Below are 20,667 nucleotides of genomic sequence, written 5' to 3'. Positions count from 1 at the left end.
GCCTCACCATGGCCGTGATCTCGTTAAAGGACTGCAGGTTCTCCACGATGCGGGACTTGTGGGCGGGCTCCACCCGGGCGAAGCAGCGGGCCGTGCGGCAGGCGTGGCGCTGCTGCTCGGGGCTGAGGTCATCGAATTCGCGACCCGTGTAGGCCTTGCCCGCCACATCCTCCCTGTCCTCGAAGATGCCAAGCCGGCGGCAGATGGCCACGGCTGTGCCTTTGTTGTCCCCTGTGATCATGACCACACGGATGCCCGCCTGGTGGCAGCGTGAGATGCAGGCAGCCACCTCGGGCCTCGGAGGGTCCAGCATGCCGACGCAGCCCACGAAAGTCAGGTCCGTCTGTAGGGAGGGGGCAGATGCGAGTGGGGCCTGGGCCCATCCTCAGCCTGCCACCTGCCCGGCGCTGCAGGTGGACACGTGGCTCCCAGCCCTGGGGCCCGGCACCCACCTCGTACTGCACAAACTTGCTGCAGTCGTCCAGCTGCATGTCCTCCTTCCTCGGGGGCGCGTCCCGGGTGGCCAGTGCCAGGCAGCGCAGCGTGTCCGAGCCGGAGCCCCAGTCCCGGATCTTGGCCAGGATGTGCTCCATGGAGGTGGTGTTCAGGGGTACCGTGCGGCTCCCCACGCGGACTGAGCTGCAGCGCTCGATCACACTCTCAGGGGCCCCCTGCGGCACGCGGAAGGGGAGATGACTTGGTCAGACAGGACCCCCCTCTCCCTCCTGCCTAAGTGAGGCAGTGGAGGCCCAGATATGGGGAAAGGTCACCCAAGCGGACACATGGCAAGGCAAGGACCAAAATCCATTTTTTGGAAGCTCAGAGTAGGAACCAAGTGGGCCCCACTGAGAGAAAGCCCAGAGGGAATGGGGCTCACAGAGACGTGACGCACTGCGAAGCCTGTGGGAAGGCACCCTCCCCCCACCAGCCTGCAGCTGAGAAGGCCTGCTGCAGCATTTTGGAGGATGGGGTGGGAATGGCAGCCCTCCTGCAGGCCCTGCCTCCCTACCAGCGTGGTGCCACCGGGATCCCAATTCTGCAGGGAACTCAGCAGCGGGAAATGCGCTGAGTCCTGCTGAGGATGCGGGAGGTGCCACTGAGAAGTCTGGCACCCCCAAGACCACCTCTCAGCCCAGAGCTGGGACTACAAGGGAGGGGCAGGCCTCAGCATCCGGCCCGGGCTTCATCGGCCCCCCACCTGGATCCCAGTCCCAGTTCCCCACGGCAGGCTGACCATCCCCGTTCCGGAGTCAACTCTTTGACCGAGGGCCTCACACCTCCCTAGTCTCCCACCACTGCAGGCTCTGGCTCTTCAGAGGCCCCAGCCCAGTCAGGCAAGCCCACCTTCACAAACATCTTGCTGCCCTGGGCCACCAGGCCAGGGCGGGTGGGTGTGCAGTACACCGACATGGACTTCCGGTCCCGGGAGAACTCCAGGGTGAACTCCTTCCGCATGAGCTGCTTGATGACCTGCGGGGCCCAGGTGCGTCAGGGCGAGAGGGGCGGAGCCAGCAACTCTGGCTGCTTCCTCACCAGATGCTCAGCCCCACGAAGGGCCTCTTGCTCCCTGAAGGGTGGTGTCTGTCCTCCTCTGTCCCTGGCACTCGAGGCCTCCATCTCCCTCTCCAGCCCCGGAAATGCCCCCAAAGTTGCCATCTCCTGACCATGTTGTGTAATTCCCGACTCTGAGTCCTTGCCCACACTCAGCTCTTCCTCTCTTTTCTCCCTAGACCAAGTCTCCTAGGGGTCTGAGGGCCCTCCTCCTCCCAGAAGCCTCCCACAACTTCGCTCCCCTCTCTGCCTTCTCCAGATGCCCCCAGAAGCCCCAGCCACGCGGCCTGTGGCCTGAGCCCCCCCCCATGCTGCTTACTGAGTTGCAGGCGCCGGCTCGCTCCACCCGGGACAGGGCCTGCAGGTCTGTGTCAAAAACATTCATCTTCTCCACCAGGCAACTCAGGGCCGTCTCCGTGGCCTCTCCCACCTTCTCATACACGCCTTTGGCCTAGTGGGGTCCAGGCACAGGGAATGAGGGGCAGGGCGGCCCCCAGCCTCACCTCCCACTTGCTGCCTGTGCCCCGGAGCTCCCTTTGCCAGAGTCACCCGTAACCTCCTTTGCGACAGGCCTGTGGGCCCTTCCCGGCCCAGCTGACCTGGGGTCTCGCGGCATCTGGCACTGATGCTCACCTGCCCTTCCGACCCTCCCCGCCCTTCTCCCCTGACATCAGCGGCCATGCACCTTCCCTGTGCTCTGAATCGCTCTCTGCCCACTCTTCTCAGCCTCCCTCGCCAGATTCCTCTTTCTAAACCTGCTGTCCAGGCCCTGCTCCTCCCCTCCCCCCTTCTCTCCCCAAGGCCCCACATGCCCCTGCCTCTACCATTCTTCACGGGCTCACCACTGCCAGTGCTCGCCCAGCCTAACTGCAAGCTCTCTCCCGAGCTCCAAGCCCCCATGTACAGCTGCTGCCTGTTGGACTTTGTTCCGTGGGGACCCTCAGACTACCTCTCCCTATACTAGCCACTCCCGTGACAGTCCCAGCCAGGACAGCAACTAGAAGCTACCCTGACCTCCTCCTCCTTTCACCCAACCAGTCACCGAGTCCCAGGATTTTGGCTCCAAACTCTCTCTCCAACCCATGCCTCCTCCTCTCTCCCCGAAGCCCCAGCCAGGACTCAGCTGGCACCTCTCAGGCCTGGATGACCACAAGGGGCTCCTTGGCTCCGGTCTTGCCCAGTCTGTTCTGTCCTCCACAGAGAAGCCTGGGTGATCTTCTGTAAAGGACCATATCACTCTCCTGCTCCAAACGCTTTGCTGTCTGTCTATTGCCCTCACCTGGGCATCAGACTGACCTGGTCTGACCAACTATCTCCCCCCTACCCCACTTCAGGCAGGAGCAGCCTCCCACATGCTCCAGCCACTGGGAAAAGCATTCAGTGCCTAGATCACATCAGGCTGTTATGGCCTGTGGGCCTTTTCTGGGCTGCGCCTTCTGCTTTAAACACTTCCTAGTCTTGTCCCCCAAACCTCTTCCCCCGGCACCCCGGCTCTTCTGCCTCTTACATTACAGTCGTCCATAGCCCAAGAGCCCCAGAGCAGGGTTCCAAAGCCAGTCTGAGCAAGAAGGAGGGGTGGCAGTGTGGAGTGGACAGGGATGGCAGTGCTCCCTGGGGTGTGGCACTCCAAGCGGGCAGGCACCTCCAATCCTGGGAGCTTTGGTACTCTGGGAGAGGTCTGTTCTGAGCGCCTGGATACTAGGAAGGGCATGAAAGGGAGGAGGGGCCCACCTCGTTGTAGTCCAGCGCGGAGTCATTGCACAGGGCGCAGATGGTCGCCAGCTCCACCAGCCCATCAAACTCCCCGCAGCGCACAAGCCGCTCCCCCTGCCGCCTGTGGAGCCAGAGCGGTGAGTACAGCTCCCTCGGCCCCGCCCCTGGGCTATGCCCACCCTCTTGGCCCCGCCCCCAGGAGGCCTCGCCAATGACAACATCCAGAGCTGCCCTGCACAGCCCCGCCCACCCACAAACCCCGCCCACCTGCGCCCCCTCGCCGGGCACTCACACTTCACCCTCCGGGGCATACGTGGTGCCTGAGATGGTGAACTCGTGCAAACGGCAGGTGCCCGCTTCGGCCTCGGCTACCACGAACATCTGCGGAGTGCAGGGGCATGTCAGGCGGGCCCTCCCCCCGGGCAGCCAGTCTGACTAAAGACTGAGCTGGGGGTGGCGTCCTGCCGGGCTCCAGAGGAGCCACCGGCCTTCCCTGCCCCAGGGTCTTGCAGGTGAAGTGTAAGAGTACCGCCTCCAGGTGTGTCCAGTTAGGGCTTGTCCTTCGCTCTGGACCCATGAGGGATTTATGGCAGATTCTTCAAGGTTCTGGGGCAGCTGCCAGCTTGACAGAGCCCTGAGCTGGGATGGGAAGCCTGGGTCCTTGCCCATCTCACTACGTGACCGCTGGCGGAGCACCTAAGCCTCAGTTTCTCCATTGGTAACGGGGAGAAAGTGGGATGAGAGTCCGCCTGCCCCTCCTTGCCCTTCAAGGGGATGAGTTCCTCACCTTTAAGGAAAGAGACCTACACAGCATCCTGCAGCACAGACCCCGTCCCCAGAGAGTGAGCCCCTGCCCGCAAGGCCCAGCCCCCACCTGTGCCCCTCGGGGACAGGGGGCTCATCCCCCCCAAGGCGGCCCATGTCCTCATCTGTCAGCCAACTCTGCCAAGGAGATAATTCTTGCTTCCTGGAAACTGCCTCACTGCACATTCCCAAGCCAGTGGCCAGCCCAGCACCCAGCAAGTGCTCAATAAACATCCCTCGCATTGAGTGTTCCTCCCTGCCCCTGGGGACAGCCCTCCAGCCAGCAGAGCCCCTGAGAAGTCAAGTTTCTTAGCCCATCATCCAGCGTGTAAGGTCCCTGTGACTTCCCTATACCGTGTGTTTCAGATCTTTATTTCAGAATCCCTCGTAGGACTGTTCAAAGGAAGTCCTACGAGGGATTCTAGCAGGTCAGGGGCTGCAGGGCAGTGAAGCATGCTGGTGCCCCCGCCCCTGCGGCAGACCCTCATAGGCTCCTATGGGGGACTGAGATCTCAGATACAGAGCCTGGGTTTTCCCAGACCCAGTGGGCAGTTTATGGGAGCAGGGGTGGGAAACTCACAACCTTCACCACCACCCCACCCACTCCTCTACCCCAGGGGCCTGCTGGAGTCTCAGCCAGACTCCCTGGAGCACGTGGGCAGCAGCCCAGGATCTGGGATCGAGCGCTGGGGGATGAATAATTCCTGCCTGGGCCCTTCCCAGGTCACTGGAGCCGGCGTATCTGGTGACAGGTGTTGACCGCAGAGACTCATGGTGGCGCAGGACAGAACCCGGGTCCAGGCCCGGCTCGGCTCAGACGCCCGGGCTGTACTTGAGCCTCCCCTGTGTCCTTTACGGTCACCTGGCCGGGCTTGCACGCCCAAACTTCAGATGGGGAAACTGAGGTTCACAGACGGGCAGTGGCCCTGCAGAGTGACACATGGGCCTAACGACGCGTGTCCAACCAGGCTTCGCTGCTCTGTCCCATGAGAACCTCGATCTGCTCCCCACCACGGGGCAGCGCACAGGTTCTCTCCTCCATCTCTGGCCAACACGGAGTCAGGGAGTGGCCCAGAGACAGAGACCAGCCTGCCAAGCATCACACAGCAACACCCAAGCTGGCTGCAGCCACTCACCCGGCAGACCGACATCTGATTGGTGGTGAGCGTGCCCGTCTTGTCAGAGCAGATGACTGAGGTGCAGCCCAGGGTCTCCACGGAGGGCAGGCTCCGCACGATGGCGTTCTTGCGGGCCATGCGCCGTGTGCCCAGTGCCAGGCATGTAGTGATGACGGCCGGGAGGCCCTCGGGGATGGCGGCCACAGCCAGGGCCACGGCGATCTTGAAGTAGTAGACGGCACCCCGGAGCCAGGAGCCGCCGTGGACCGGATCGGCGAAGTGACCAATGTTGATGACCCACACGGCCATGCAGATCACGGAGATGGCGCGGGACAGCTGCCGCCCAAACTCATCCAGCTTCTGCTGCAGGGGCGTCCGCTCTGGCTCCACGGCCGCCATCTGACTGCGGATCTTACCCAGCTCCGTGTGCAGGCCCGTGGCCACGGCCACACCCACCGCCTTGCCCGATGCGATGTTGGTGCCCTGGCCCGGGGAGGGATAAGGAAAGGGCTGGTTAGCACTCCAGCTGGGGCCCAGGACTCCCGACCGCTCCGGGCTGGAGTTAGGGCTCTTATTCCCCCCCTTGGCTTTCTTTTTCTCCACGTCACGTGTGCCCCCGGGCGTGTGCAGCTAGGTAGTCTCGCGTCAATGCTGTCATTGCCGTGACAGTGCCAGCTCTATGAAGGCAGGAACTTGGTTCAGTGCCACATCCCCAGTGCCGAGCATGGGACCCGGCACAGAGGAAGCACCAGCTGATACTGACAGTGCGATCAACCAGCACAGCACCAACCCATCAAAACGCAGATCGTAGGGACTTGCCTGGTGGCACCGTGGTTGAAGAATTCGCCTGCCAATGCAGGGGACGTGGGTTCTATCCCTGGTCCGGGAAGATCCCACATGCCATGGAGCAAGTAACCCTACAACTACTCAGTGCCACAACTACGGAGCCCGTGCACCTAGAGCCCGTGCTCCACGACCAGAGAAGCCATTGCAGTGAGAAGCCCGTGCACCGCAATGAAGAGTAGCCCCCTCTCTCCTCAACTAGAGAAAGCCTGTGCACAGCAGTGAAGATCCAATGCAGCCAATAAGTAAATAAATAAAATTATTTATTCCCCTTGGGCTCATAAACAACTAACACAGCCACACATAAGCGCCACTAACTGTGATTTCAGGTAAACTGTCAATGAATATTTACTGAAGAATCCAGAAAATCTGAGCTTAAGTCCCTCCATTCCCAAGGTCCTGGTAAAATCCCCAAGCCCTGGTACAAGGACCAGCCAGCTTTGAGCCTCCGTGTCCTCTCCTGTAAAATGGTCCAACAGAGGCCCAAGACACAGCTGCTCCATGGAGGCTCACGGCTCTGTCCCCTTCAGGCAGGTGCACTGTGCCGAGGATGGAGAGAAGGTGGGTTCTGGCAGCCTCGGCATGTCTTCTGCCCTGAGCCATGCAGCTCCTGCCCCCACTCACAGCCCCCTTGGCTAAGGAAATGACCTGCCGTTAGCCACAGCACCCTCCTCAGAAAGCTCCTAGTGACACCTGCTGAGGCCTGAGCGTGCCCCTCGGGGTCCCCTCCCCTCCCAAAGCAGCTCGTCGGCAGCGTCCAGGCACCTGGGGAGGTGAAGAGCTGCGGGTGAATATTGTTTCTCCATTTCTGTTCACTTCTGGGGAGACTTTATAACTTAGTGTCTGGGGCCACTGCCAATTGGCCTGACCCCTCCTTGTGGCCTCTGTGCTCGGCTTCAGGCTGTAGCTGGGCAGCCTGCGAGCATCACTGGTTAAGTCCCTCTAAGGCCACAGGGGCTGATTCCTCTCACCAGAACGGAACCCATCACTCTCCCTAAGAGCCGGGCGGGCAGCTTGAAATGTTGCCTTGGGGATCAGTTTTCCTATCTGAGAAATGGACTGTTCCTGATATCCACCACCATTTTGGCAATGCTTCTCCTTCTAAAGGATTCTGTTGAGTGATTACAGGCAAGCTCTGCCTCTGTCCAGTTTAAGGCAGGATAAGCCTAGCAGGTAGGAGGAAAAGCTGTGGAGTCAGGAGTCTGAGTCCACATCCCAGCTCTGCCACTCACTGGCTGTGTGACCCTGGGCAACTTACTTAACCTCTCTGTGCCTGCTTCCCTGCTGGAAAATGCAGACAAGAATACTTATTTCAAAGGTCCTGTGAGGACTAAATAAATTAATACAAGTAAAGGGCTTAGAACAGGGCCAAGCACACAGCCTTCAGTAACCACAACTATCATTATTACTATAAATTTGTATGTATTCTCAATAATTGATGACGTTCTTTCCTGTGGGGCTTTAACTGATTAATATAAATGTTATTATTTTTATCATCATTGCCCAGGCAAAGGCCCCAGGCATACCAGGCACTTACAGAAAATAGCATGTTCTTCTTGTCCTGGTTCACAGCTCTGGGGTCGGGGATGGCGTCTGTGTGCTTGGTCACAGACACAGACTCACCTGGTTGTGGAATCAGAAATGAGAAGCTCCAAGTGAAGACCCCCATTCCGTGGCCTAGCCGCCCCCAGCCCCAGCCTCCAGGCCTCACCGGTCAGGATGGACTGGTCCACTCTCAGCGTGGTGGACTTGATCTCGATGAGACGGAGATCGGCAGGCACTTTGTCTCCCACTGAGGAAGGAGAATGGCTTGGCGTGAGTGTGGTTTTGGGTGGCACCTCCTGGGAGAGCCAGGAGGGCTCCCAGAAACCAAGGCTGGGGCTGGGAGGCAGGGGCCTGAGCTGTCCCCTGGCCTACGGTCCCCTTATCCATCCGATGGGGTTTTGGCCAAAGAACTTTGGAGGGATCCAGCAGCCATCACCTCTGCATATACAGTCAGAAAGAGAAGGATGGGCTCCTCTGAGTCATGTAATGAAAGGAGGAGGCTCCTGACGCACCTGCCACTTCCACGATGTCTCCGGGGACGATGTCCCGGGCGCGGATCCGCTGCACGCCCTTGCGGTCCGAGCGGATCACCTTGCCCATCTCAGGCTCGTATTCCTTCAGGGCCTCAATGGCACTCTCGGCGTTGCGTTCCTGCAGAGGCAGGGAGGCTGTCTGTCCCTGCTGGCCCTAGCAGGCCCCCCCCTTGGAGTGACACCCTTGGGCCCTGGGATGGATCTGGAAGCAGAAGGACCTGCAGGAATCCAGGACCAGGTGGAGGTCACATCTAGCAGCTGGGAGACCCCAGGGCCCAGCCCCCTCCTCGAGCCTCCCACCTGCCACACGCCCACGATCGCATTGGCCACCAGGATCAGCATGATGACCAGGGGCTCCACGAAGGCTGTCGTGGTCTCCTCGCCCTCCTCGAACCAGGCCAGGACCTGCCGGGATCACAGCTGGTGAGTTTAGGCCACGCTGTGGGCCAGGGTCTGCCTGCCATTTCCTTTGTGTGCTGGGTCTCTGTCTGCTCCCCTGTTTTGGGGGAAACACCCCCGGGGTGGCCCTGGACTTGGAGAGGGCTGCTCTCAGAAGGCCGTGGCTTAGGAAGTCCAGCCCCTGCAGGCAGGGACCGCCCCAGCCCACGTCCCACTCCCCCCCCCCCCCCCCCCCCCCCCCCCGCTTTCAGGGACGCGGGGCCGTTGTAGGGCGGCCAGCAGGAGGCCTCGCTGTCTGCCTGGCTATGGTTCTCCAAGTGTGGTGCCCAGGCCAGAAGCAGCAGCAGCAGCACCTGGGAACGTGTGAGAAATGCAAAATCTTGGGGTCCATCCCAGATCTCCCGAGTCAGAAACTCTGGGGTGGGGCGCAGCAGCCCGTGCTTTAAGCAGCCCAGGTGATTCTGCCACAGGCTCAGGTTCACGGCCCACTGGCCAGAGGGCCACGATTCCAGCCACAGCCCAGGCCTGCAGGCAGGAGATCTGGTTCGAGTTCCTTCCCACCTCTTGGCCCAAGCGGGTACTTGTCATCCTCTCCAGGCCTCAGTGTGTCCGTCTGTTCCACGGTCGGGGTACCAGAACCCTTTTGGTTCAGCGGTTTGGGGCACCTGCCTGGATAGACTTTTTCTAAGAGTCTTCAGTTTCCAAAGGACAGTGAGTGGCCAGGAGGGTCAGACACAGCTGGCTGGGCCCCCGCTGGCTGGAGGGGCCGGGAACAGGAGTCACATCCACCCTCAGGGCGCCATTCCCTGCATGGCCTGCAGGGCTCTGCTCAGCCCGCAGCGCTCCCCTCCGCACTGCTCCACCCTGGCGCCACGGCCCCGCGGGTCCAGGCGTCTGGGCAAGGGGGGTGGGGGACAGCGACAGGGAGCAGCCGCCACGAGGAGGGGCAGGAGGTTAAGGCCTGAGGTCTGTCTGAGGAGCTTGGGGAGCCATGGACGGTGTTCTCAGCCGGGGTGATTCCGCCCCCCAGGACATTCAGCAACATCTGTAGACTTGACTGTCACAGTGGGGAGTGCTACTGGCAACTGGTGGGTAATTTTTAGCAGGGATGCTGCTAAAAGTCCTACAGTGCACAGGACGGCCCCCAACCACAAAGAATTATCTGGTCCAAGAAGTCAACAGGGCTGATGCGGAGAAAGCCTGTGCTAAGGTAGGGAGGGTAGGGTCAGACTCGTGCTTTTGCAAGCTCACTCTGACAGCCAGGGTGTAAGAGGGGCTGGAGGGGACAGATGGGAACCAGGAGTCCAGCGTGGGGGGCTGTGAGGGTTTGGGCAACGGCAGGGGGCAGGTAGGGGCCCAGGGATGCCCACAGCTGAGAGGACAGCCCTTTGGCCCAGAGCCTGGGCCTCTGGACACTGCCCCGACCTGGTCTCCCTCCCTGGTTGCCCGATGCCATGCGATGGGAGCCTACTTACGAAGGAGACCAGGGCAGCCAGCAGCAGGATGCGTACCAGGAGGTCCTCAAACTGCTCCAGCACCAGCTCCCACAGGGACTTCCCTGGGAACGGGAGCACCGCGTGAGGCCTGGGCCCCTGACCGACTGACCTGCTTCCATGCAGAGCTGGGGCGGCCTCAGGACAACCTGGCCCCCTCCCTCCCTACCATTTGAAGAGGGAGAGCCCCAGGCCCTGAGAGGCACAGATGGGCAATGCTGGGGGGCTCAGCGAGGCCCCACCCTGCCAGGGAAGGGAGGACACAGCCTGACAGTGAATGGCCCACGACGTCATCTGGTGACCTTGCAGGCCACTCCAGCCCAAGCCTCACCTTCCTCGGTCGGGAGCTCTGCAGGATCCAGGCAGCCACAGGAGCCATGGGGAGACAAGAAATGACGGGATTATAGGGGGGGTCTGAGCAGCCCCTCCCCGTGTGCCCACCGGGACCTCCACGACGGGCAGGACTATCCCCCCAGTTCTGAGGTCGCAGGATGGATGGTTTGAGCCCAGACGCTTCTACCCTCCACCCTCACCTCACTCTGGGTGAGGAAGGTCTGGTGTGGCCTGGCTCACCCTGGGACAAGACCGGAGCCAGGAGCGGCCATCCAGCCCCTCCCCCACTGCACAGAGGGGAAACAGGCCTGGAGAAGCTACGGGACCCCTGAGGTCACGCAGGGAGTTGGTAGTTCTCCCTGCACTACTCCTTCTCAGATGCCCACCCAGTCCCGTTCCATGTCCCCCACCCAGGATAGCCCCTCCCTCAAACTGAGAACAACTCAGGCCGCCTCTGACACACCTGCTTCTCCAGGGCCACAGGGACAAGGCCCGTGGCACTGCCCGCCGTCTGAGCCCTACCCCACCCAGGGCTCCCCCGAGCACGACCCCAGCAGAGAGCATCGCGGGCACTGAGGAACCCCCCCACCCCGCCGCGGTTCAGCTCCTGGAGGTTGAGTCTCAGCTTGTCCCCTCCTGGGCCCTCCGCTCCAGGCAAGCTCAGTGAGGACCCAGCTGGCATGCCCGGGCCCAGACCCACAGAACATCCTGAAAAACCATGTTTCCAAACACCACTAGGACCTGCTGTCACTTTACGGACTCCACTTTTATCTCCTACGTTTCCCGAAGCACCTCGGTTACAGGTGGAGCTGGCTGCCCCAGTACCTGAAGTCTTGAAATCTTCCCAACAGCCTAAGGGCGAGGCAGGTGGACATTTCGACACCGTTTTGCAGGTGCAAGAGCTGAGGTCCAGAGTGGGTTTGTGGCTTGAACAAGGTCACACAGCAAGGGTATTTGTGGGTCTGTGGGAGGGGGCCCTGGACGGGCTTCTCCCTCCTCCTGCCAAGCTCGGGACCTGTCCAGGGCTGTCTGAGGCCCCTCCCAGACCAAGATCTAAGTGAGCCCTGCCTCCTCTTGTGCCTTCCAGGCCAGCAGCATCAGTATCCCCCCGGGAGCTTGTAAGTGAGGCAGAATCCAAGGCCCCACCCCAGGCTGGCTCTCCCTCCTCCTCCTCCTCCTCCTCCCTGACACAGGTCCTCGCCTCCGTCCCCCTGCTTTGAGCTCAAGCACCCGTCAGCATTTTTTCCCATGGGCACCCTCTCTCCTGACCACCTGTTTGGAAGGTCTGGGGTCTGCACCTGGTAGCCGAACCACGGGGAGTATCAAGCAGCCCACTGGGCTGCAGGAATCCAGGAGGAAAACATACAACCTAAAAATACACTTTCTAGCATTTTCTCCAAAGTCCTATTTTAGGCAACGGCTGACATTTTCCGTGGAAAATGTAATCTCCAGTGTCCTGCGTTGAGATTAAAATCAAACAGACTTTTTCCTTCTGATCTATTTAGCTGAAGCTAACAGGAAAGGCAGGGGGAGGGCCAGGCCTGGTTTCTGGGCCAGTTCCCCAATGGAGCAGGGTCCTTTAGAGGTCATCTCAGCCATGCCCCTGCCTCAGGGCACACATTAGCCTGCTTCTGCTGTCTTCTACCCAGGAGATTCCTCAACCCCTCACCTCTGCAGGTGTCTTCAGAGCTCCTGAACTAAAGGAGGGTTTATCTGTAAGTCTCACCTGAATCTCTCCTGCTGTCTCCCTGACCTCTCCCTCTGTCTGGCATGTAGCCCCTAGGCCACCATGTTCCTCAGGGCATTTTTTTCTGGGCAGGGGCGAGGCCTGCATGGGGAAGCATGTTACAGGACACATATACCAGCTCTAGTCCCGCTTTGCAAGCTGCCCTCCACCTGCTGGTCTCACTGGTTCTCTTTTCTCTCCACTTCCTTCTGGGTCTCCCCCTCTGCTGACCCACAACCCGATCCAGGGTCCACTCTTGTGGTGGTCATCCTGCTGTTCCCCAAATACTTCTTATTCTCCCCACCTTGTGGGCACACAGTAGGACTGCATATCCCGGTTTCCCCTGTGAGTTGCAAAAAGGATGTATATTCGGGCTGCGATGTTGAACTGCTGGAGGAGGGCGCTGTCTGACGGTACTTTCTGTGATGATGGAAGAGTCCCATAGCCACGCCGTCTGATACAGCAGCCACCAGCCACACGTAGCTACTGAGTACTGGGAATGTAGCTAGTGTGACCAAGTAGCTACACTTTAAATTTATTATTTATTTATTTAATTTATGTCACACCATGCACCTGCAGGATCTTAGTTCCCTGACCAGGGATTGAACCAGGGCCCCCCGCAGCAGAAGGAAGCCTAACCACTGGACCACCAGGGAATTCCCTATATATTAAATTATGCTTAATATTTATTCATGTAAACTCAAATAGCCACACAAGGTTAGTTAGCGGCTGCCCTATTGGACAGCCCAGTCTGGAGCTCTTTGACCCTCTGCTACAGCAACCAGCACCTGTGCAGTGGTGTCTGCTTTGTGAACCTGAGCCACAGAGTCGGGAGACACTGAGCTCTCAGATGAGCTGCCCAGAGGTATATACATACAGTGTGAGCAAGAGATGACCTGCATTGTTTCAAGCCACTGAGATCTGGGGGTTGTTACTGCAGCATAACCTAGCCGATCCTGACTGATGCTCCCTTCACCCCAGACCTGGTCTCTACCGCAAGGCTCCCCTTCCACCCCTGGGGAAGGCTCAGCGAGCCATGAGGTCACCATAGATGCCCTGCCCATCCCTGCACGAGGGCCATCCCTGCTCGTGTCGTCCACATATTCCAGTCCTGCCTGAGCAGCTGGCTCCCCTTGGGGCCCTGAGCCTCACTTGGAAGATGGAGCACCCACCCCCACCCTGAAGGGCTGCTGTGAGGACTAGCATTCGTATCATTAATATTAATGAGTCACATTTATTGAGCACCTACTATATACCAAGCAGCATGCCAGATGGTTTACCTACTTCATCTCTGGAGGTAAGCAGGAAGGCATCGTGTGCCCAGCACGTGAGACGGTGCTCCACAGACAGAGTCATCACCTCTTCGTGTCCACTACTCTCTTGTGATTCTCGAACAACCCGGGAAGGAGGACACGGTTATTATTCCCATTTTACAGAGGAGAAAACTGAAGCGCAGAGAGGTTGAGTGACTAGTTCATGGTCATACATCTGGGAAGTGGCAGGGAAGGGTTTTGAGCTCAGGCAGTTTAGCTCTCGAATCCCTGCTCTGGACCTCCTGCGCTGACTCCTAGGCTCTCCAGCCTTCCCACCCCAGTGGCCTCCCTGCCTCCCCCAGCCAAGGTCACCTGAAAGAACGTAATATCCCATGTCCTGACTGTTGGGCGGATGCCCTTCTACTGTGGCCCCAGAGCCCCCAGCCCAATCATCCCTGCCTAAAGGCTCTTCCTCACAAACCAGGTGGTGTTTTGGGGGTTCCTAGGCCCTGCCTGCTCAGGCCTGGTCTGCTTCAAACTCCAATCCTGCTAAGATTCTGGACAACCTAGTTCTCCCCTCACATGAATAAGTTCCAGGGCTATGGTCGGGGGGTCCAGGGGCTGGGAGAGCACCTCCCCCCTTTCCCAGGCGTCCCTGGAAGATGCTGGTTCGCCCTTGCCACCCCCAGGCTGCATGTGGTGGGGGCGGGGGCTGAGCCAGTTCCCCTCAAAACGGTGGCACCAGGCCCTCAGCAGCACCAGATGCCCCATTTGTTAAGTGGGGAGAATGCTACAGCCCTGCCCACCTCTTGGTGCCACCCACCAGGCTGCACAGGCCAAGACAGCAACAGGAGGTGCTGCCCCTTCCAGACCCCACGTAAGCCACCCTGAGGGCATACGACCCCCTACTATTCTTGTAAGGACTGCTCACATAGCGGCCTCTCCTGGCCGAACCCTGCTCTGGGTCACTGTTGCCAGATTGAACCAGCCCATGTCCACAGACACCCAATGTGGGGCCTGGGGGTGGGGGGAGGGGGGCCTGGGATGTGATTAGAGAAACTCTGCTGCTTAGACCAGAGAGCCTGGTCCGGAGGGCTGGAGCTCAAATCCTATATCTTGGTAGTTCTGTGGCCGTGGGCAAGTCACTTTAACACTAACGGTGCCTCAGCCTCCCCATCTGGAAAATGGGGATAATAATAGTTAACTACCTCGTAAGGTTGCTGTGAAGATGAAATGATGTAATACGTATGAAGCACTCAGACTCATGCTCAGTAAGCTTTAGCCATAACAGCAGTTAAGAGAATGGAAGCGCCAATGACCCTAGCACCTGGGACAGCGCCTGGCACACAGGAGGAGCGCCATAAAACCCTGGGAATGAATGAACGACCCTGCCCTGCTCCTAGACCGCCAGTGGCTCTCCTGGGCCTACAGGTGAAAGACCAGCCTTAACAGGGCCTTCAAAGTCTTCCTGGGTCTACCCCGACCCGCCCTTCCTGAATCACTCTCATACCTCAGACATCTGTCCCTCCCTCTGCCAGCCAAGTGAGACGCCTCAGGATTGCCACCACCTCCCCTGGTTTTGCTAAAGCTTTCCCCACTCCAAGAGTTTGCTTCTGCCATTCCTTCTGTCCCCATCTCCTCAACCGCACTTCCAGGAAGGGTTCCCAGAAGCGCCCTTCTCTCGCGGGTCATCGACGTTGCCTCCCACACCGGAGCACCCCCAGGGCAGGCAGAGGCTGAGTCATCCCCGGGTCCACACAGAGCCTCACAGAACTGTTTATTCAGTTGCCCCACAGGGCAGCCCTGGGCCCTGGGCGCACAGCCCAGAGCCCAGGAGAAGGGGGGTGCGGGGCCAGGGCTGCCCCCAGGCTCCACACACCACCTGCTCCCCTAATTCCCCCTCGACTCCTTCCTTCTCACAACGTTAGAAACTGGTCCCGTGGCTTCTCAATGTCGGTTCCAGCCAGGAGGGGCGAGTGCTCACCAAGGTCTTCCTTAAAGGTAAATTTACACAGCAATTAAGCCTCACTTGCAAAGCCAGGGAGAGGCCTTGGCCGGGCAGACCCCGCCCCGCTCACCTGGCCTGCCCCGGTCTCCAGGCCCCACCTGGAGTGGACAACCTGGGCTCGTTCTGCCCAGGCTGCAGCCTACCTGGCTGACCAGGCCCCAGAGGCAAAGCGTTTGCTGGGAATCTGTGTGCCTGCCTGCTGTGGGCAGATTCCGGCCCTGCCCCAGGGAGCTCCTGGTGCAAGGACTTGGGGTTCTGCAGGGGTGGGGCTGGTGCTGGTCCTGGGAGGGGTTGCTAAGGCTGCCCAACAAGGGTGTGAGAACTCGGGTGAAGCCTAAAATACCCGCCTCAGACCCGAGCGTCAGGTCACATCTGCAAGGCCCTTGGGGGATCTCTGGGGCCTGTCGCCGCCCTACTGACAACAATGGGGCCAAGGAAGCAGCTGCCTGGACTGAGAGCCCGAGATAAGGTCACGGCCAAGACCCCGCTGGCAGGAATCTAAATCCAGACTATCCCTCCCACCTGGCACCCCTGGAGCTCTGGTACCCACTGTGCAGATGGACAGGCTGAGGCCCAGGAAGGCAGGCTCCAGCCCCTATCACAGCCCTTCCCCCAGCTCCCCTGAACAGAGACACCACCCCTCCCCTGCAGAGACTTCCTGGGACTTCGCCTGACCTCCACATCCCTGGGCTCCGAGGTGGGGGCGGTTTAGGTGTTGGCCCGCCCACGTGGCAGGACATGCCCAACCCAGTCCTGCCTCCTGCCTAGGCTCACGTCCAGCAGGGGTGATGGTAAGCCCATCTGTGGACATGACATCAAACAGCTTCTAAATATAAGAAAAAACGTCCAGCGTGACTTGCAAACAGAGAAATGCAAAGTAAGACCATGAGAGCCCATTTTTCTATCAGATTGGCGTCCGATAACACACTGCGTTGGCGTGGTGGTGGGTAAACGGGGAGGTCAACTGGTGCAACTTTTTGCAGAACAATTTAGCAACAGCGGTCAAAATTTAAAATACACACGCCCTTTGATCCAACAATTCCACTTCTAGGAATTTATCCTTTGGCAATATTCACAGTGTGAATGACACGGGGACAGGGATGTGCCTTAGGACGTGTGTGAGAGAACAGAGGCTTCCAACAACCCCAGAGCCCATCAAAAGCCTGGGTGAGGAAATGCTGGAACAGCCACATGAGTGGCCACTAGGAAGCCCCGGGATGCTCCACGTGGAACCATCTGCAAGAGTGACGGTCACGTGGAAAGCAGGGGCAAAACAGCCCTCGAAATCCACTCCCTTCCGTGTAAAAAAGACCATCAATCACAGACCCAGAGGTGTGTGCGCACAGAATCTCTTGGGAAGGAGACACTGGGGCCGCTGGGAGTGGGAGGTTGGGGACAGGACTGGGGAGAATTTACTGTATACCTTTTGTACCTTTTGAATGCGGTGCTGTGTGCACATTTTTATTCAAAAAAATAAGTTGAGGGAATTCCCTGGCGGTCCAGTGGTTAGGACTCTGTGCTTTCACTGCTGAGCACCCGGGGTTCAATCACTGGTCCCCTGGTCGGGGAACTAAGATCCCACAAGCCGCGTGGCACAGCCGAAAACAAAAAACAAAAATATAACTTGAAAGCATGTAGAAAGGGCCCCCTGAGAAAGCTGAGTCCTGGGCGCCTCTGGGACCTGCAGAGAAAGGAGGGCTCACAAGAGGACAGGAGCCTTCCACTTACTGCCCTGTTGGGGCCTCAGAAGACACGGCTACCTGCGAGGGCTGGGACAGATGGGGGAAAGTGGGGACAACTCCCACCTCGCTCACCGACTGAGGCCCCTCCCCCAGCTCCGAGGAGAGGGGAGGGAGGATCCCCAGCCCCTGCGTCCCCTCTTCCTCTGCTGGCAGAACTTGTGAACTTCAGGACTTAAGCAAATGACTTCCTTGTGGTTTCCAGCGCTAACGACCTCGCAGGTGCACAGACTCCTGGGGTGGGGGGGGGGAGACACTAGTCCCTGGGGTGTTCCCTCCATCTGCAGGCCCCGCCCACCCCCACCCCAGTTTTCTGGCCTGGAGCCAGGCCCAGCTCCTGCCACAAGGATGATGGCTTGCTGTATGCAAACACTGACAAATAATTCTGTGGCATGGGTCCTATGGCAGCCTTACTTACGATGAACAAATAGAGGCACCAAGAGGCAACGCAGTTTACCCAGGATCGCACAGCTATGGCGGGGCAGAGCTAGGGCTCAAAACCCTGTCAGCCTCACCGCAGAGGTTGCGGGGTAGAAGCTGCGGGATACCCATGCCTCCTCCTCAGGCAGGGGCTGGGCCGGCAGACCATGAGGTAGGAAGAGGCAGCCGGCTCCCTTCTCCTCACCTGATGACTTCCAGAACCCTGGAATGCTTCCCGAGGAAAAAGCCCTCTGGGGCCCTCAGGGGTGGGGTTGCAAGGCTGCACTAGCTCCTGTCTAGCTGACCCCAGCTCCTTGCACTGGCCCCGTCACCAAGGTCCCAGAGTCTGCGGAGCCTGTGACAGACAGGGGAAGCGAGGCCCAGAAGGGGCAGGCACCCAGTACCAGCTCCACTTACTGGGTGACCTTAGGTAAGCTGTCTAAACTCCTGGTGCCTCAGTTACCTCCTCCGTAAAATGGGGATGACAACAGTTGTTTTCATAGAGTTGTTTTGGGGACGGAAGGAGACAAGAGATGAAAAGTGCTAAGACCTGTGCCTGGCACACAGTACCAAGAAGTAGTCAGTGAACATTAGCTTTTATTTTTACTACCATCAAAGCACAGAGGAACCAGAGGAGCTCAGGAATGACCCCCCAACTTTTCCTACGTCCTCCCTGAAATGCACATCCACCTCTCTGGACCTACACACGGCACCAGCATCCTCACCCATCACCCCACACAGAGGTTCAGCGGCCAGGGCATCCCCAAATCATCTCACCCAGACAAAACCACATGGGGGAGAACTAGAGGCTCTCTCCTTCCCAGCCAGCTTCCCCTCCTCGTGAAGACATGGGGGCCAGAAAGGAGAAGGGTGTTGGCCAGGGTAGCACAAGGCAATAACTGTGTGATTCTGGAGGCAGAACCAAGAGCTGGGTCTCCAGCTTCCTTTGTGAATCAGGACCCCCACGCTGGAGGCCACAGCAGCATAGAGGAGGCCGTGGAACCCCAGACCTGCTGCCCTGACCCCACCCCACCCATGCACTGGGGGACTAGCCCTGCTGCCTGGCGCTCCTGCAGAAAGGACACCCTCCCTGCCAAGTCACTAATGGGGGATATTAAATAATATTTATCTCCCTAGTTCCTCCCACAGCTCAACTAAATATAGCAACTAATTTTTTTGAAAAAGGATTCTGCTCCAGAAAGATAATATTTATATAAGAGGTGGTTGTCATAAACCAATACAAAACCCAAAGCTCCCTTTCTGACAGCTCTTCGTAATTTTCAAGCCAGCCCTGAGCAGTGAGACGCACAGGCCAGAGAATCTTCCTTCTGGCTGGCAGGGAACCCTGAAAGGGTGAGGCCCTGAATTCTGAAAGGATATCGGTCCAGGCTGCACTCTGGGGACGGAGGCGACATTTCTCTCTGGACTCCTAACACTCTGCCCTGTGCCCTGGGGGTGGACGAAGAGGTGGCAAATCCTGCCTGGAAGCGACTTGCGGAGGGACCTCTACATCTTCCACTCTCTTAGAGTCACATCTGGACAGTACTGGTATTTGCCAGTGCCTTCTGGCAGGTGGAGAATCCCACACTCCTCTGAACACCAGAAAGGATGACACCGTTCCCTTGCAAACAGCAACAGCATGAAGGCTCTCTCCTTGCCCAGAGATGGGCAGGCGTGCCTCTAGGTCACCCAGGAAGGAAAGGCCTCCCCAGGCAACTCCCAGAGTGAGGCCTTGAACCTGCCACCCCCAGGGAGGTGGGTCTCCCGCCTCAGCAGTTCAAACCACCCCCCCCAATCCCGCCAGCCACATCCGCCTGGGGTTGCAGAAAGAGGAAGACCTGGGGGTGGGGGTGGGGGCACCAAGGCCGCCAGCTGACAAGCTGCATCTTCTGGGCGTTTTATTGAGCCCTCGGGGGAGACGCTTGGGGTCACCTGGGAGGCTGGGCCTCAGAGTCCCTGGCTGGTCCCTCGCCAGCCGACCTCGGGGCGTGCACCTGCACGACTCGGCGGGCTGCGGCGGCGCGGGGATGCAGCGCTGAGCGCCAATGGGGGTGGGCGAGGGCCTGCAGGCGTGGACTGGGACGCGGGTGGAGGCGGGAAGCCCGGAAGGGCCGCACAGGTCCCTGGGCCCGGAGGGAAGAGAGCGGGGCGGGCGAGCCAGGCGTCCGGTTTCCGAACCCGGAACCCGCACCCCCCCTTCCCCTGCGAAGTTGCCTTGCAGCCCCGCCGGGAGCCCCAAGAGCATCTGCAGAGGTTTCCGGAGCCCTTGCTTCCTGCCCGCCCGCCCGCCCGCGGGGGCCGATGGCTGGGAGGGGAGAGGACCGCTCTGCGGCCCCGGTGCCGGGGGTGGGGAAACTGAGACCGCGGCGCACGCGGCCCCCGCTGCCCCCGCCTGGCCCGCTCTCTCACCGTTCGGGCCGTGGCGCTCCCGCGCGCCGGTCACCTGCTCCGGGCTCAGACCGCCCTCGGCCGTCACCGAGAAGCGGCGCAGCACGTCGGCGGCCGGGAGCAGGTGCGCCTCCTCCATGCCGCCCGCCCGGCCGTCTGCGCCGTCGGCGCAGTCGGGGCCGCCTCTCCGAGGGGCTACTGCGCTGGGCGCGGGGGCCGCGAGCCCCGACGGGCGCCACGCGAGGCCATGACCGCGCTGGGACCTTCCCCGACGGCAGTGGCGGCAGCGGCCGGGGCCCGCGCCGGGATGCTGAGCCCCGGGCTCCCTCCCCGGGGCGGGGCGGCGCGGGGCCCGCCCCCGCACTCACACCCCTTCCGGCCGCCCTCGGAGCCCTGAGCCCCGCCCCCGCAGCGCCCCGGGGCGCGGAGGCTGAGCCGCCCGCCCATTCTGCAGAAGGGGGAACTGAGGCCGCCCACGCGGTGCGCGCGGAGCTTGAGGGGAACCGAGGGCGCGGGGTCCGGAAGGGCCTCGGCCACTGTCCACAGAGCTCGGGGAGGAGGGGTCCCGGGGGGAGGCAGGGCAGAGAGCTGGGGAGGGCTGCACGGGTCTCTGAGCTGCCTTCTTTTGAGCCGTCTTGAGTCCTGGGAGGTTGCAAAATGGAGATGTCCTTAGAGGAGCTTCCTACCCGCCTAATCGAATTCTGCGAAGTGTGACCCTGGGTCTAGAGGGAACCCAAAAGCCTGTGAATAAGCAAGACTCCTCCGGAGATTACTTGATGCTTTCTTCTTTTGAGGTTTATG

The 20,667-nt window shown here is 59.9% G+C and overlaps 1 protein-coding gene across 4 annotated transcripts in view; it reads right to left on the bottom strand.

Moving 5' to 3' along the window:
* ATP2A3 (ATPase sarcoplasmic/endoplasmic reticulum Ca2+ transporting 3) overlaps window positions 1-20,151 on the bottom strand; it is a 36,247-nt gene extending 16,096 nt beyond the window's left edge. For 3 of the 4 annotated variants that reach the window (XM_057716401.1, XM_057716402.1, XM_057716403.1), the window contains exons 1-14: window positions 19,888-20,151; window positions 10,331-10,348; window positions 9,982-10,064; window positions 8,408-8,512; window positions 8,087-8,225; window positions 7,741-7,821; window positions 7,567-7,652; window positions 5,205-5,669; window positions 3,557-3,645; window positions 3,283-3,385; window positions 1,871-2,002; window positions 1,345-1,470; window positions 453-671; window positions 8-343 (exon numbers count right to left, since the gene is read on the bottom strand). In XM_057716401.1, coding sequence (XP_057572384.1) covers window positions 8-343; window positions 453-671; window positions 1,345-1,470; window positions 1,871-2,002; window positions 3,283-3,385; window positions 3,557-3,645; window positions 5,205-5,669; window positions 7,567-7,652; window positions 7,741-7,821; window positions 8,087-8,225; window positions 8,408-8,512; window positions 9,982-10,064; window positions 10,331-10,348; window positions 19,888-20,005 — 2,100 coding nt within the window. In that variant the 5' untranslated portion in view covers window positions 20,006-20,151. The remainder of the gene's footprint in view (window positions 1-7; window positions 344-452; window positions 672-1,344; window positions 1,471-1,870; window positions 2,003-3,282; window positions 3,386-3,556; window positions 3,646-5,204; window positions 5,670-7,566; window positions 7,653-7,740; window positions 7,822-8,086; window positions 8,226-8,407; window positions 8,513-9,981; window positions 10,065-10,330; window positions 10,349-19,887) is intronic. The other variant, XM_057716404.1, reaches the window with a different exon arrangement.
* Window positions 20,152-20,667: the final 516 nt, after the last annotated feature.

Source organism: Hippopotamus amphibius, chromosome 17 (genome assembly GCF_030028045.1).
Source record: "Hippopotamus amphibius kiboko isolate mHipAmp2 chromosome 17, mHipAmp2.hap2, whole genome shotgun sequence".
In the NCBI taxonomy this organism is placed as follows: Eukaryota; Metazoa; Chordata; class Mammalia; order Artiodactyla; family Hippopotamidae; genus Hippopotamus; species Hippopotamus amphibius.
Note: the sequence above shows the minus strand (reverse complement) of the source record. Positions and strands in the feature narration are given on the sequence as shown.